The following is a 13,692-nucleotide window of genomic DNA, read 5'->3' as shown; positions in this document are numbered from 1 at the left end:
GGAATTATTAATAGGTGGGGTTTTTTAAAGGGCAGAGGGGGGATCCTCACAGCCTTGAAACTGTTCAGTGTCTGCACCGTGGTGCTGGGTACACAGATCTACACAGGTTCGACAAGGTGAACAGAACTGAGTACACACAGCACACACAGGCACACAGATACACACCACATACCCAGACACAGACACAGCCTGCATACACACACCACCACACATACTCATTCCACATACACATACACGCACATAAAAACACATACACAGACACACAACACATACAAACCATAAATACACATACATACACACAGAGACACACCGCACACACATACACAAACCACAGACACATACATACATACATACATACATAAGCAGACACACAACATGCACGTACACATATGTTGTGGCAATTTGAGCATGGGTTGGAAAAGAACTTCTAGACACAGAGAGAGTGAGTTTATTAAGAGCAAAGAGCAGAGATAATGAGGGCGCTGCAAGCACAGCAGGTCGACCGCCTGCTAGACCAGGCAGAGCCAACCCCTTTTGCGGATTAGTAGCCAATTTTTATAGCCTCAAGACAAAGAAAATTCCTGCTAGAAGGGTAGCATTAGGTGATCAGTTAGGGTGTTACAGGGTGATTACCAGGGTGGGCAGTTTTGCCTAATTTGAGGTCAGGAAGCTGGGTGTTAAGGATCAGGAGGGTGTAGGCAGTGGTTACAATGGGGCTCAGTCAGTTCCAGGGATGACCTTGGTCATCTCTGTGGTGTTGGGATAGGATTCCATATTATACATACCACATATACACAGAGACACACAAAACACATACCACATACAAACACACACCCAGGAGTATAAGTAAGACTGGACACATCCAAATATGGTCAATGCACTTTGTCACTATCCACATCCTGCCTGAGATGGGGTCCTATAGGTTTGTAAAATGTCATCATGAGGGAAAATGGGGCCACATTCACAAGAGACCTCTCTCTGCCTTACTTCTCATGCCTGCACGTGATGCTGCAATGATCTCAATAAAGATTTCAGTTAGAAAATATTAGCCTGATAAGAATAGTTTTGGGAGGGACTTCCCTGGAGGTCCAGTGATTAAGATTCTGCTTTCCAATGCAGCGGGTGCCGGTTCCATCCTTGGTTGGAGAGCTAAGCTCCCACATGCCTCTCCGCCAAAAAATCAAAACCCAAAACAGAAGCAACATTGTAACAAATTCAATAAAGACATAAAACGGTCCACATTTTTAAAAAGGGCTTCCCTGGTGGCTCAGCTGGTAAAGAATCTACCTGTGCTGCGGGAGACCTGGGTTTGATCCCTGGGTTGGGAAGAGGCCCTGGAGAAGGCAAAGGCTACCCACTCCAGTATTCTGGCCTGGAGAATTCCATGGACTGTATAGTCCATGGGGTCGCAAAGAGTCAGAAATGACTGAGTGACTTTCACCACATTAAAAAAACCCTTTAAAAAGAATGTTTCAGAAATCACGGTTCTGCGGCTTCATTAAACCAAACATAACTAAAATATCATCGTCACAGTTATTTTTGTCAGCAACCCTCTGTGTGGTTGGCCATGGGAAAGTAAACGGAAACACCAGCTCTCCACCCAGCCCCACGCACGTGACTGCACCCCCCACAAAGGCCCACGGGGGACCTCTTCCCTCAGCCTCAGGGAAGCTGGGGGCTGTGGGGGTTTCATGGCCGCAGGCCTGACTCAAGCCCTGGTTGAAGTGGATGCAGACCCCCAAGTGCCCCCTGGGCCTTGCCATCTTCCAGCATCCCTTCTGGCTGGCTCTGACTGACAAGGGGCACCCCAGGGGTGGGGGCGGGGAGCAGCTCTGGCCAGGCCGCCCTCTCACAAGCCAGGAGGAAGGTGAGACGTGGCGCCATGGCCACAGGCCCAGCAGGCTCCTCTCTGGGGTCTGGGAGAGAGTCTGGAATTTCCCAGTGATCAGGAGTGGAAGAGAGTGGCCGCGCTCCCCAGAGCCCCACCTGGCGGCCAGGCCCGGGAAGCGCCCAGGTTTCCTTTCCAGGAGGCTCTCTAAGGGCAGGTGTGATAAACCAGCAGAATCTGGACCCAGGACAGCGCCCTGCTCTGTCCCTTCCCTTTCCTGGCCTTGTCCTCTGGGGCTGCGGGAAATGAGCTCTAACTTCAGATATTGTGCTGGGAACCAGTGATTTTACACATTACATATAGTGTGCCAACCTGGGCCCCCCGCCCCATGGCCATCCCCCGGGCCTGAGGAGAGAGCAGGGGGAATCGTGCAGAGGTGGGTCTGCAGCCGCTCCCGAGGAAGGGGGGTCAGCAGAGGGCAAGGCACATCAGGGGGAGCACAGCAGACCCCAGCTCTTCCTGCAATCATCCCCCGCTGCTCTGACCCCAGCAAGGAAGCGAGGGCCAGTGGGCACTTCTAGTTTGCAGCTAAGATGGAAAGAAAGAGGAAAAACGGTAAAAAGATCCTGATAGAAAAAAGAAATCTGAAGTCCATTTGTCCAACTCTGATAACGTGACATCAGAGCTCAGCGGATGGATTTTAAAGAGCACCAATATCGTTTCTTTTCATTCTTAGAGTAAATCCTCTATTTTGCCATTTCTCACTGCTTGATAGTCTTTCTGTGAACTAGACTTGGAGTCATAATTTTTTACAGAATTATGATCATGCTATGGCACTCCAGGATACAGCAAAGACATCTATGAGGACTGAGTCTTCACACAATGGGTGGTTACTGTGTACCTTTAAGGGGAGAGACATGGATGGTTTTCTAAAGAGTCATAATTTTCAATTATGAATGTAATGATTAGGTTGATTTTCACCTACTTCCACACGTACATGTCCTGGCTTATCACACAGGGGCATTCAGGCAGAGTCCGTAGAGGTGGTGCGTTTATTTCATGCTTATCACTCAGTCCTCTGCTGGTGTCCTTGAGCAGCTTCTGGGTCCTGGGCTGGATGCTAAGATGTGCAGGTGAAAAAAACATAGCCTGAACTCAGGAGCTTCAGCCTAGATGAGAGGCAGGCTCAGAAACAAATGAGTTTGTTGTTGTATAAATATGCTTCCATCTATGTGTGCGTGCACGCACACACACACACACAGAGTGCTACAGGACCCCTGAAGAATGACCTCTCTCTACAGGTTCATGAGCTTTGGGGAAAATTCAGACCATTTAGGAACCCAGAAGAAGCACATGAACGAGAAGGCAGCAAGTCTCCAGAAGCTGCTCCCAGGCAGACAGACAGACATCCTCACGGTTCTCCATGCAGTGCCAGCACAGGCACAGAGGACCTTGTGTCCCACCTCACCAAGACGCAGCACGCCAGCCAGGCTTTCTTTCCCACAGTGAGGGGGAAACATGGCCAGATGAGTAAATTTGTATTAATTAATTGAGTAGAAGCCAATGTTGTTTAAGATTTCACAGCAGAAACTTGATCCTTCTTGGTCATCACCGGCACATCTGTTTGCTGGAGGCTGGGCCCTTGGAAAATGTATCAGTCACTAAGCCAGAGCTTGGCTGCTACACACGTGCCCCAGTCCCACTGTCGTGCTTTGGAGACATTCTTGCCAAGGAGCCTTTGGACACTGAGACCAGTACAGCTGCACCTACGCCTTGAGCTCCTTCTACCAGCGGTGGCTCCTGGGCCCTCCAGGGTACAGGGTGGGGAAAGCACAGCTAGGCCTTCCTGGAAGCTTCCTGAACAATCCAGGTGGCCTCCCCAGGAGAGGAGAGGAGGAGATCAGCTCCAGCAGTTTCCTCGGCTCCTGGCAGAAGCCCTCCTATTTAGGAGAGGGAGGCAACTGACAGTTTTTGTGGCCAACTAGAGTATTCACGCTGTTGGCCACTTTTGTATACTGTTTGCAAGCTTTTCATTAGATTTCCTGCAGTTCTCAAGTGTGCTCTCAAGCCACTCAGTCGTGTCCAACTCATTGCAACCGCATGGACTGTAGCCTGCCAGGCTCCTCTGTCCATGGGATTATCCAGGGAAGAATACTGGAGTGGGTTGTCATTTCCTCCTCTAGGGGATCCTCCTGACCCCAGGATGGAGCCTGTGTCTCTTGTATCACCTGCATTGACAGGTGGATTCTTTACCGCTAGTGCTGCCATGGCCATATTAAATACCAAGGCAATGAAAGAGAGTGAGAAAGAGAGACAGAGAGAGGAGCCATTTCTGGGGTACTGTCCTGGACATTTGGGGTCAGGTGCCTCCCTCATCCACTCAGGACCTGAATGTCCCACAGCTGCTTCTTCAGATCTGAGTCACCAGGGAAGACAGCCCACCCATCTATGAAGTGTTCTCTGGCTGTGGTTGGGCTGCAGGTTAGGAGAGCCCAGCCTTCTCTCCTGGCTCCTGCTCTGGCTGGCTGTCAGGCACGAGGTGAGTGCTAAGCTCCTTCCACAGGAAAAGATGGCAAACAGCTCCACCCATAAACCTCAAGCCAGCAAATATCTCCATTGGGACTAAACATTTCTAGGTAACAGAGAAGTTGGTTATGAATTTGAATCACTATTACGTCTCAACTGAAGCTGAAACCCCAATATTTGGCTACCTGATGAACCGAAGAACTGACTCATTGGAAAAACCCTGATGCTGGGAAAGATTGAAGGCAGGAAGAGAAGGGGGCGACAGAGGATGAGTTGGTTGGATGGCATTACCAACTCGACGGGCACGAGTTTGGGCAAGCCCCAGGAGTTGGTGATGGACAGGGAAGCCTGGCGTGCAGCAGTCCATGGGGTCGCGAAGAGTTGGACACGACTGAGCAACTGAATTGAACTGAATGGAACTACGTCTCAAATGGGTTCAAGCTGGTGGTGCAAAGTCCCTCTGGACTCGGATGCCAAAGCATGCTTTACTTCCTGCTAGTATAATGTACACCACTGCCCCATGTGTGGTCCTGGGAAAATATTGTCTGTTTCACAGCTTGGTGAAGCTGCAGCTTTCCTCACCTGCAGAGTGGGACTGGGGGTACCTCTGTGTCATAGGGTTGGTGTAACCATGAAACAAGTCAGCACATGAAACAGGCTTAGAATGGGGCCAGGACCCAGGACATGCCAAGGAACTGCCTGCCCTTAGTGTTACCCAAGACCTTTCAAAAGATGTAAGCCAGCAAATATTTCCCAACAAAATAGCAGAAAGAAACCCCAAGAGGCTTGAAGTACTTTTCTGGTGACCTCAAAGTCAGGTTTTCACAATCGAGATGATCACATATGAAATCTTTCATCTTTTCACAACTTGGATCCTCAGTAATTGAGTTACCAGTACTCTCTTTTATTTTATTTTTTTATTGGAGTACTACTTAATTTCTAACAGGATAATTTTAATGACACTGAGCTTCCCAGGTGGCACTAGTGGAGGCAGAGGATGAGAGAGTTGGGTAGTATCACCAGCTCAATGGACATGAACCTGAACAAACTCCAGGAGACAGTGAAGGACAGGGAAGCCTGACATGCTGCAGTCTGTGGGGTCACAAAGAGCCAGATATGGCTTAGTGATGGAACAACAGCAAGAAATTTTAGTGGAGATACATGGCTTTAGACCAAGAAATGCTCAAGTGCCGTGATGCCATTATAGATTGAAATATGAAGAACTTGACAATTTCTCTTTCTTTTTTCCTATAGATCACTGTTTTTTATTGAAGTATAGCGGATGCACAATATTATGTTAGTTTCAAGGTGTACAACATAGTGATTCAGCATTTAAATATGTTATTAAGTTACTAAACAATCACTGCGGTAGGTCTAGTTACCATTTATCACTATATCAACCTGTTACTGTATTTTTGACTATATATATGTGCTGTGTATTACATCCCTGTTGCTTATTTATTTTATAACTGAAGTTTGTCCCCCTTAATCTCCTTCACCCATTTCACCCAGCCCTCAACCCCTTCCCCTCCGTCGACCACCCAGGTGTTCTCTGTATCTGATACTCTTTTTCTGCTTGTTCATTTGCTTTGCTTTTTAGATTTCAAATGTAGGTGAAATATTTCCTTTATTTTTTTGTATTTGTCTTTGTCTAATTTATTTCATTTAGTATGATATTCTCAAGATCCATCCACCTTGTCACAAATGGCAAGATTCTGGGGTTTTTTTAAATGGCTGAATAATGTCCCATTGTATATGCATGTCCCATCTTCTTTATCCATTCATCTGCTGATGGACACTTCCATATCTTGGCTATTATAAACAAGGCTGCTATGAACACTGGGGTGCATGTATATTTCTGAGTAGTGGTTTTTTTTTCAGACATATATCCAGAAGTGGAATTGCTAGATCAAATAGGAGCTCTATTTTTAGTTTTTTGAGGAACCTCCAGACTGTTTTTCATAGCGGCTGCACCAACTTACATTCCTACCAATGGTGCACAAGGATTCCACATTCTCACTGACATTTGTTATTTGTGTTCTTTTTGATAATAGCCCTTCTGACAAGAGTGAGGTGATAACTCATTGTGGCTTTGATTTGCGTTTTCCTGGTGATTATTGATATAGAACATCTTTTCATGTGTTTGTCAACCATCGGTATGTCCTCTTTGGAAAAAAATGTCTATTCAGATCCTCTGCCCATTTTTAAAATTGGATTGTGTGCATTTTTTTTTGCTATTGAGTTGTATGAGTTCTTTGTATATTTTGGATATTAAACCTCTATTGGTTATATCATTTGCAAATACCTTCTCCCATTCAGTAGGCAGCCTTTTCATTTTATTGATGCTTTCCTTAGCTGTGCAAAATGCTTTTTAGTAAGATTTATTTTTGCTTTTCTGAGAAGACATGTTAAAAAAAATGATACTAATTTCAAAGAATTTACTGCCCATGTCTTCTTCTACAAATTTTGTATTTTCAGGTTACATTTATGTCTTTAAGCCCTGTGGAGCTTGTTTTTGTGTATGATGTGAAAGTAGGTCACTTTCATTCTTTTGTATTAGCTGAAGAAACTGTTCATTCCCCCACTGTATATTCTTGCCTCCTTTTTGTAGATTAATTGCCCATATAAATGTGGGTTTACTTCAGGGCTCTCTATTCTTTTCCATTGATGTATACGTTTTCATGCCAGTACCATACTGTTTTGAGGACTGAAACTTTGTATTTGATATCAGGAGAGTGATACCTCCAGCTTTGTTGCTCTTTCTCAAGATGCTTTTGTGAGCTACCATTGCTTTCAAAAAGAGCTGGGCAGAAACACTCAAAACAAAAACGGTCTTGTTGCTTTCTGACATGCAGAGAGATCTCTGCAGGAACTCTGATGCAGTGAAGTGCATCCTAGCAGTTTGCCTGAGCTGCCCCTCATATCTTCCTCCACCCCCCTCTAAGACATGGCCCAGGAGGCTCCCTGGAGCTGGCCCTTCCCCAGGAACCTGGACCCATCTTTCCCACTGTTGCCTCAAGGCAAAGCAACAGATTCCTATTCTAACAAAGTCACTTGTGATAAAGCACCACTGGACAATGATTACTTACCAAGGAATCTTCCTCTGTTATGCGTGTGTTATGGGGACTTCAGAGGATGGCTGGGTACCAGGAGGGGCCTCTAACCTGCAGCCATGCAGAAGGTTGAACAGGCCCATATGGAGAGGTAGAGAAACCCTAGTGTCTTAATGACATGAGACTGTCTAGTTGGCCTTCGGTAACATTGTGTGGGAGTTAGGTGGTTCTGACTTATTCCTTTCTTTTCTTACTCTGCTTCTGACTACTCTGATGTAATAGGGGATGATTCTGATCTCCCAATAAATCCGTTCCAACGGATCAAAGGAATTGAGCCTCTTGAATTAAGCTTACATGAGCAATCAAGATTCATTCAATAAACTCCAAGTGATGAACTTGCTGTGAAAGTCTATGTCCTTCGGAAGCAAGAGACGATATATCGAGGACCAAAGACTACAAAACTATAATCACCTATAAGTTCCCACGTGTCAAAGGAGATCCTGGTACAAAAAATCGGGTTGGTTTTGGTACCTGCATAAAACGTGTGGACAGCTATGTCTACGCTGACAGCACTCCTGTAGGTCCTGGCTGCGTATCTTTGCTGAGGGGGCTTTGCAAGGGAGGAAACAGATAGAAAAGTGGGAAAAGGTAGCACTTTGGAGGTGTTCCTGCTTCTGTTCTTGGGAAGATGAGAAAGGAGGTTCAAGATTGTTTTGTTCTGATGCCCCTCTGGCTTGTCAGAGACGATAGAAGAAAATTGTTCTAGATGTGGAGGAATGAAAAGATGCTCCTTCATTCGGCTCTGCTGTTAGAATCCATGGAAGGATGGGAATGTCTCCATCTTGGCAGGAACTCATGGTGGTAACTTGCCTCTAACTTGTCAAGTTTTCAGGTCCCTCTAGAAATGAAAACGTACGTATTACATTTTTCATCATGTCAAGTCATCTCTCCAATATTAAGATAAAGCGTGACGTGAATGCTTGCCCAGTCGTGTCTGACTCTTTTCAATCCCATGAACTGTGGCCTCCCAGGGTCCATGGGATTTCCCAGGAAAAAATGCCACAGTGGGTTACTATTTCCTCCTCCAGGGGATCTTCCCCACCCACAGGTTGAACACACATCTCCTTGTGTCTCCTGCATCGCAGAGGATTCTTTACTGCTTGGGCTCTGAGGAAGCCCAAGATCAAGTGAGTACCAGCATTTTGCCCTGAGGAGGGCGTCAGCAGTTCACAATTAATGGGGACAAAATTGGTCTCTGTTCCATGTGGACCCCAGGTAAGTGTGAAATAGTTTCCCTGCCCTGTGCACCTCCAACCAGTCATTCCCCACCTTCTCCATCTCCAACCTGAGACTTTTCCACCATTTCCAGCTCTTAGCATCAGTGTTCCTGTGTCCTGCTCTGAGTTGTAACAGTCATTCGAGCTCCCAGTAGGAAGAGAAAACTAGTGGATGAAAAATGATGCAGTAACCTTTAGCATCAGGGAAAAAAGATGGGCTGATTCCCCTTGAGGTGTGTGAGCTACTGGAAGGCCCTCCCATAGATGTTCAAAAGAAACAACTAAAACGGCAGGCCTGCTGGAAACCTCTCATGGAGGGAAGCCTCTTCTGGGTTGCCCCCTGAGACATTTGAGGGGACGTGACCCACGGAGGCCTTCAGGGGCCAGGGCAGCCCTGGTTGATATGCTCCCCAGGCCTCAGCGGAGCCATCCAGCTGCCCAGAAGAGCCTGCTCCTCCAGTTCTGGGAGGAAGGGGAGCCCTTTCTAACCATCCCACTTCTCCCAGCACGCCATGGAGCCTCCTGCATCTGAACCACCAGACGCCTGATGAGAACCTCTGGAACAGGTCCTGGGACCCTCAGTGCTAGCAAGCAGCTGAGGGAGGTGCTCTGCACCCCAGGGTGGAACCCATCACCGTGCTGTGCAGCGGGTGTGGGGCTGGGCTCTCGGAGCTGGTCAGACTCAGGCTCTGCCCCTCATTAGCCTGGGTGGGGGCTTATGAGGGTCCCATCACCTCTAATATTGGGGTGGTCCCAGGGCCCAACAGCCAGGGCAGTGCCGGGCGACACGGGCTGAGATATGAGGGCACCTCCCTTCAGAAGCTCTCACAGTGATTTTGGAACACTGCGCCTGACCTGCACTCAGCCCAGCTCAAGACTGAGCTGGGCTTCTTCAACCTGCCGCTGCGACAAGCCTCGTCACACAGACCCTCTGACCCCGCGAGCGCCCTCATGTGGGTGCACCTCTGAGGCTCCCTGGGTGAACTGGAAGAGTCCTCCGACCCACCCTGGTCCACTTGGCTCTCAGCCCACGTGACCCTCCCCCTCCCCACCCACAGGTCCCTCCTCCCCCACCCCCCACGTGGCTCTCAACCCCTTTAGTCCTGTTCACAGGCTGTCTGCAGCCACTACAGTGAGGAGGCTGCGCTTTCAAAGGTCTGTTTTCTGAGGGAGTGATGGGTTGGGGCTGAATTTTCTGCTGAAGAGCACCGCATGGCCCTCAGCACTGGGCCAGGCAGCCAGCTAACAGCCAAAGGGCCCCAGCAGGTCCCCCCACGGCCTGTCTGCTGCCTCACCCTGCAGTGGGCTGAGAGCACACAGCTACACAACAGCAGGGCTGGAATTCTAACCAGGCCCAGGCCCAGGCCCAGGGCCTCAGCCCTGCCCTCCTGATTTAAGGCAAATATTCAAGGAAGAAGGAGTGGAAATTGGCATCAAGGCACTTGAGCAGTTTGGTGCCCGTCTTAGCCAGCTGCTTTAAATGAAAAGAAAGTGAAGGTCATTCAGTCATGTCTGACTATTTGAGACCCCATGGACTATACAGTCCATGGAATTCTCCAGGTCAGAATACTGGAGTGGGTAGCCTTTCCCTTCTCCAGGGGATCTTCCTGACCCAGAAATTGAATGAGGGTCTCCTGCATTGCGGGTGGATTCTTTACCAGTTGAGCTATCAGGGAGCATTTTAAAAGGTCTTGATCTCCCAGGACAGAAAATAGATTACTGGCCACCAGAGGATGAGATCCTGGCAACATGGAGTGACTGCTTCATGGAGTCTCATTTCCAGGAAATGAAAATGTTCTGGGTACAGTTCAGGCAGCAGCAACACAACACCCTGAATGGGCTGAATGCTGCCAGATTTGCATGTTAGGATGGTCAGCTTCACATTGCGTATATTTTGCCTCAATCAACGACAACAAAAACCCCAACAAAACCAAAAAACCAAAGTTCTTTAAAAGTGGTCCAAGGCCTGACATGGGGCTCAGCCTAGCGATCAAGTAGGTAAACATTTGCTGCATGCCCATAGGGTGGAAAGGCAGGCTGTTGAGGTTCCTGCTCCTGGGGAGGGTGTCACCCCATGTTCGCTAAGCCATCACGGTCGGACCTGGAGTCAGCTGGGCACTTTCTGTCCCTGGATACTCTGTTCTTCCTCCCGCCATCTCCAGGGTTCTTCCAGCCCACCCTGGTCCTACCAAACCAACCTCACTGACCCGTCTCCCTCCTCCCACCCCCACTGCAGGGAGGCCCCCAAGGCACAGAGTCACCCAGGCCCCTCCTGATGCCAGACGCTCCATCCCACCCTGGTTCCCCCAAAGTCAAACTCCCCAGTGGGCACTGAGGGCTTCCAGTCCAGACCTCTTCCACCTGTCTCCAGGCCCGCACATGCCCACCTGGCTGGTCTCCACCCCCAGGGCTGGTCCTCAGTCGCCCCCCCCCCTTTCCCCATTTGGCAGGAGTACATGGTCCTCCACGTCCCAGCCACACTCGCCCTGTGTGTGTCCAGCCCACCAGGCCCATCCTGCCAGGGCCTTGCTGGTGGGGTTAGCCATGCCTAGTTCACACCCAAGAGCACAAAGTCACTGCTTAACAAATGAATAACGAATTAGTCATTTCCTGGCTCCAGATAGCAGGACTGGGGGCCCACAGAAAGGATGCTAGAGCTAGAATGATAGGCACCAACATGAGCTGCAGGGGTCGTGGGGGCTGCAACCCACCTCCATCTGCTCGTGAATCCAATCCAGGAAGGAAGTGATACGTGTGTAGACTCCAGGCTTGTTCACCTCGGCACAGCCGATGCCAAAGCTGGTGGCTCCCACCAGCTTCCACACCCTCCTCTCCTGACACACCAGGGGACCCCCGCTGTCTCCCTGGATGGCAAGGAAAGAGCAAAGGGCAAGGGCACAGAACAGACATTGCCACCCTGCATCCCCTGTCCTGGTGACAGGACCCTGCTTCACCGTATCGCAAAATACAGCGTGTGGGTGGGGCTGCATCAACCACCTCCCCCACTGCCCTCTGGAACTAACTTGCCCTCCTGAGGGTGGGGTCCTTGTCCTTCAGGGATGGTCCCCCTCCAGCTGTCTCCCTGCCAGGGCTCAGTGTCCCGAACCCACAAAGTCAAGGCAGCATGGGAAGCAGAGAGATGCTTTCAGAGAGAGGATCTGCCTGGCCAGGGGCTTCCGCTGAACCAGGCAGTGTTGGAGTCTCGTCCACTGTGGCTGTGCAGGCTAGATTCGCTGGTTTCCCCTGCCCTCTGCCCTTTTGGACCCCCTGCAAACTCTGAGACCCTCCTTGCCACCTCCGCCCAGCACTCAGGCAGAGGGGAGCGTTGAGTAAACACGGGCCTGGCCAGACAGGAAAGGGAGCGATATCTTGAGCAAACTTCTTCCCACACCCTGTAAATTTGCTTTTCAGTCGGTCATAGGGACACGCTGACGGTAGTCTGTCCTGAGGGCTGGGTCGCCTTGCCCACGGCGTGGCCCCCAGACGTCACTGGGTGCCCCTACCTGGCAGCTGTCCACACCACCTTTCAGGTAGCCAGCGCAGAGCATGGACGGGGAGATGATGCCACCATACACATCCCTGTGGTTGCAGACCTTGTTGGAGATGAGAGGCACGGCCGCGTGGTTGAGGACCGGGGAGGCATCACCTGGGTCAGAGCAAGGGGATGGGGGCTCTGTGCGGTGAGGGGGCCCCACCAGGAGCTCAGATGACTGCCTGGGGGTGGGGCGGCCTGAAGGTAGACAGCCTTAGAGCTCTGTCCCCTAGTGAGTGGGCTGGCGGAGACCCTGCTTCATCCCAGGGCCACTCATTTCCCTAAGTCACCAGTGTGGGAGGATGGGGCAACCACAGCCAGCAGGCACCCCTTCCCCGAGGGCCCTTCCTAGACCAAGCACTCGACCAACACCAGCCCATTTAGTTCCCTGAACCCAGGTAACAGAAGGAAACTGAGGCTCGTGAAGGTCCCACACACAGCCTTGGGGTAGAGCCTGGGCAAGGTCAGCAGAAATGTGTCCTCCAGGCCCCAACCCTCAGAACCTGGGGCCCTGCCACCATCCATGGCAGAAGGGCCTTTGCGGATGTGATACGACCTTGAGATGGGGACACCTGCATGGGTGGACCTTAAATGTAATCCCAAGGGTCCTTCAAAGGGCTAGAGAAGGAGATGTGATGATGGGAGAAGCAGAGGTCAGAGAGGAGAGAGAGACTGGGGGGCACTGTGCTGCAAGCGGGGAGGAGGAGCCGGAGCAAGAGACGCGGGGGCCCCAGAGGCTGGAAAGAGGGGCGCAGAGCTTCCCCCAGAGCCTCGGGGAGGATGGCAGCCCCCACCCTGACACACTGATTCACAGCTTCCGACGGTCCACGAGCGTTGCTTTAAGCCTCTACGTCTGGGGTCGTGTTGCAGCAGCAACCAGAAAGTAAGAACATATCTGCAATGGTTCAGCCTCACCCCCCTCACCCAGAGGGATGGACCCCCTCTCACTCCACCTGTTTGTAGACTGTGACCTTCACATCTTATGGGCTCACCTCAGGGCACACCCTGCCTCTCACTCCTCTCAGGCCTCAGCGTCCGGCTGAGGGTTTGTGCTGCCCCCTGACCATGACACGTCAGGGGGTCGTTACACTGGGACACCAGGGGGGAGCAGGCAGCGGGGCCTCTTGGTTCTGGGCACCCTGGAAGCAGAATCTTGATCTCAGACCACTGACCTCCATCCTCTGTGGCCCCCCAGCCTGATGTCCAGCACAATTTTCCATCAGGAAAGTTCTCTTCAGAGTTGGGCAAACAGACTGGTTGGGTCATTTCTGTTTGGAGAGGAGACAAGAGAGCTTAGGCCATGGAAGCTGCCATCTGAGAAAGATGCCACTCAGTGTCTGAGTTTCGGGGCTGGGGTGGGGCTTGTCTGGTCATTTGCTCAGATTGGGGACCTCTCCCCCACCAGAGCCCTAAAATAACCCTAGACCATGGCAACATGGGTGAGTCTAGACCACAGGTCAACCGAAGACCATGGCA

The 13,692-nt window shown here is 50.5% G+C and overlaps 1 protein-coding gene across 1 annotated transcript in view; it reads right to left on the bottom strand.

Moving 5' to 3' along the window:
* Nucleotides 1-7,353: 7,353 nt before the first annotated feature.
* TMPRSS3 (transmembrane serine protease 3) overlaps nt 7,354-13,692 on the bottom strand; it is a 22,959-nt gene continuing 16,620 nt past the window's right edge. Inside the window, exons 10-13 of the mRNA XM_040253413.1 lie at nt 13,389-13,484; nt 12,188-12,330; nt 11,396-11,548; nt 7,354-8,305 (exon numbers count right to left, since the gene is read on the bottom strand). Of these exons, the coding sequence (XP_040109347.1) occupies nt 8,288-8,305; nt 11,396-11,548; nt 12,188-12,330; nt 13,389-13,484 (410 nt within the window). The 3' untranslated portion in view covers nt 7,354-8,287. The remainder of the gene's footprint in view (nt 8,306-11,395; nt 11,549-12,187; nt 12,331-13,388; nt 13,485-13,692) is intronic.

This window comes from Oryx dammah, unplaced genomic scaffold, assembly GCF_014754425.2.
Source record: "Oryx dammah isolate SB20612 unplaced genomic scaffold, SCBI_Odam_1.1 HiC_scaffold_2, whole genome shotgun sequence".
Classification (NCBI taxonomy): Eukaryota; Metazoa; Chordata; class Mammalia; order Artiodactyla; family Bovidae; genus Oryx; species Oryx dammah.
This window is presented reverse-complemented; position numbering and strand designations above follow the sequence as displayed.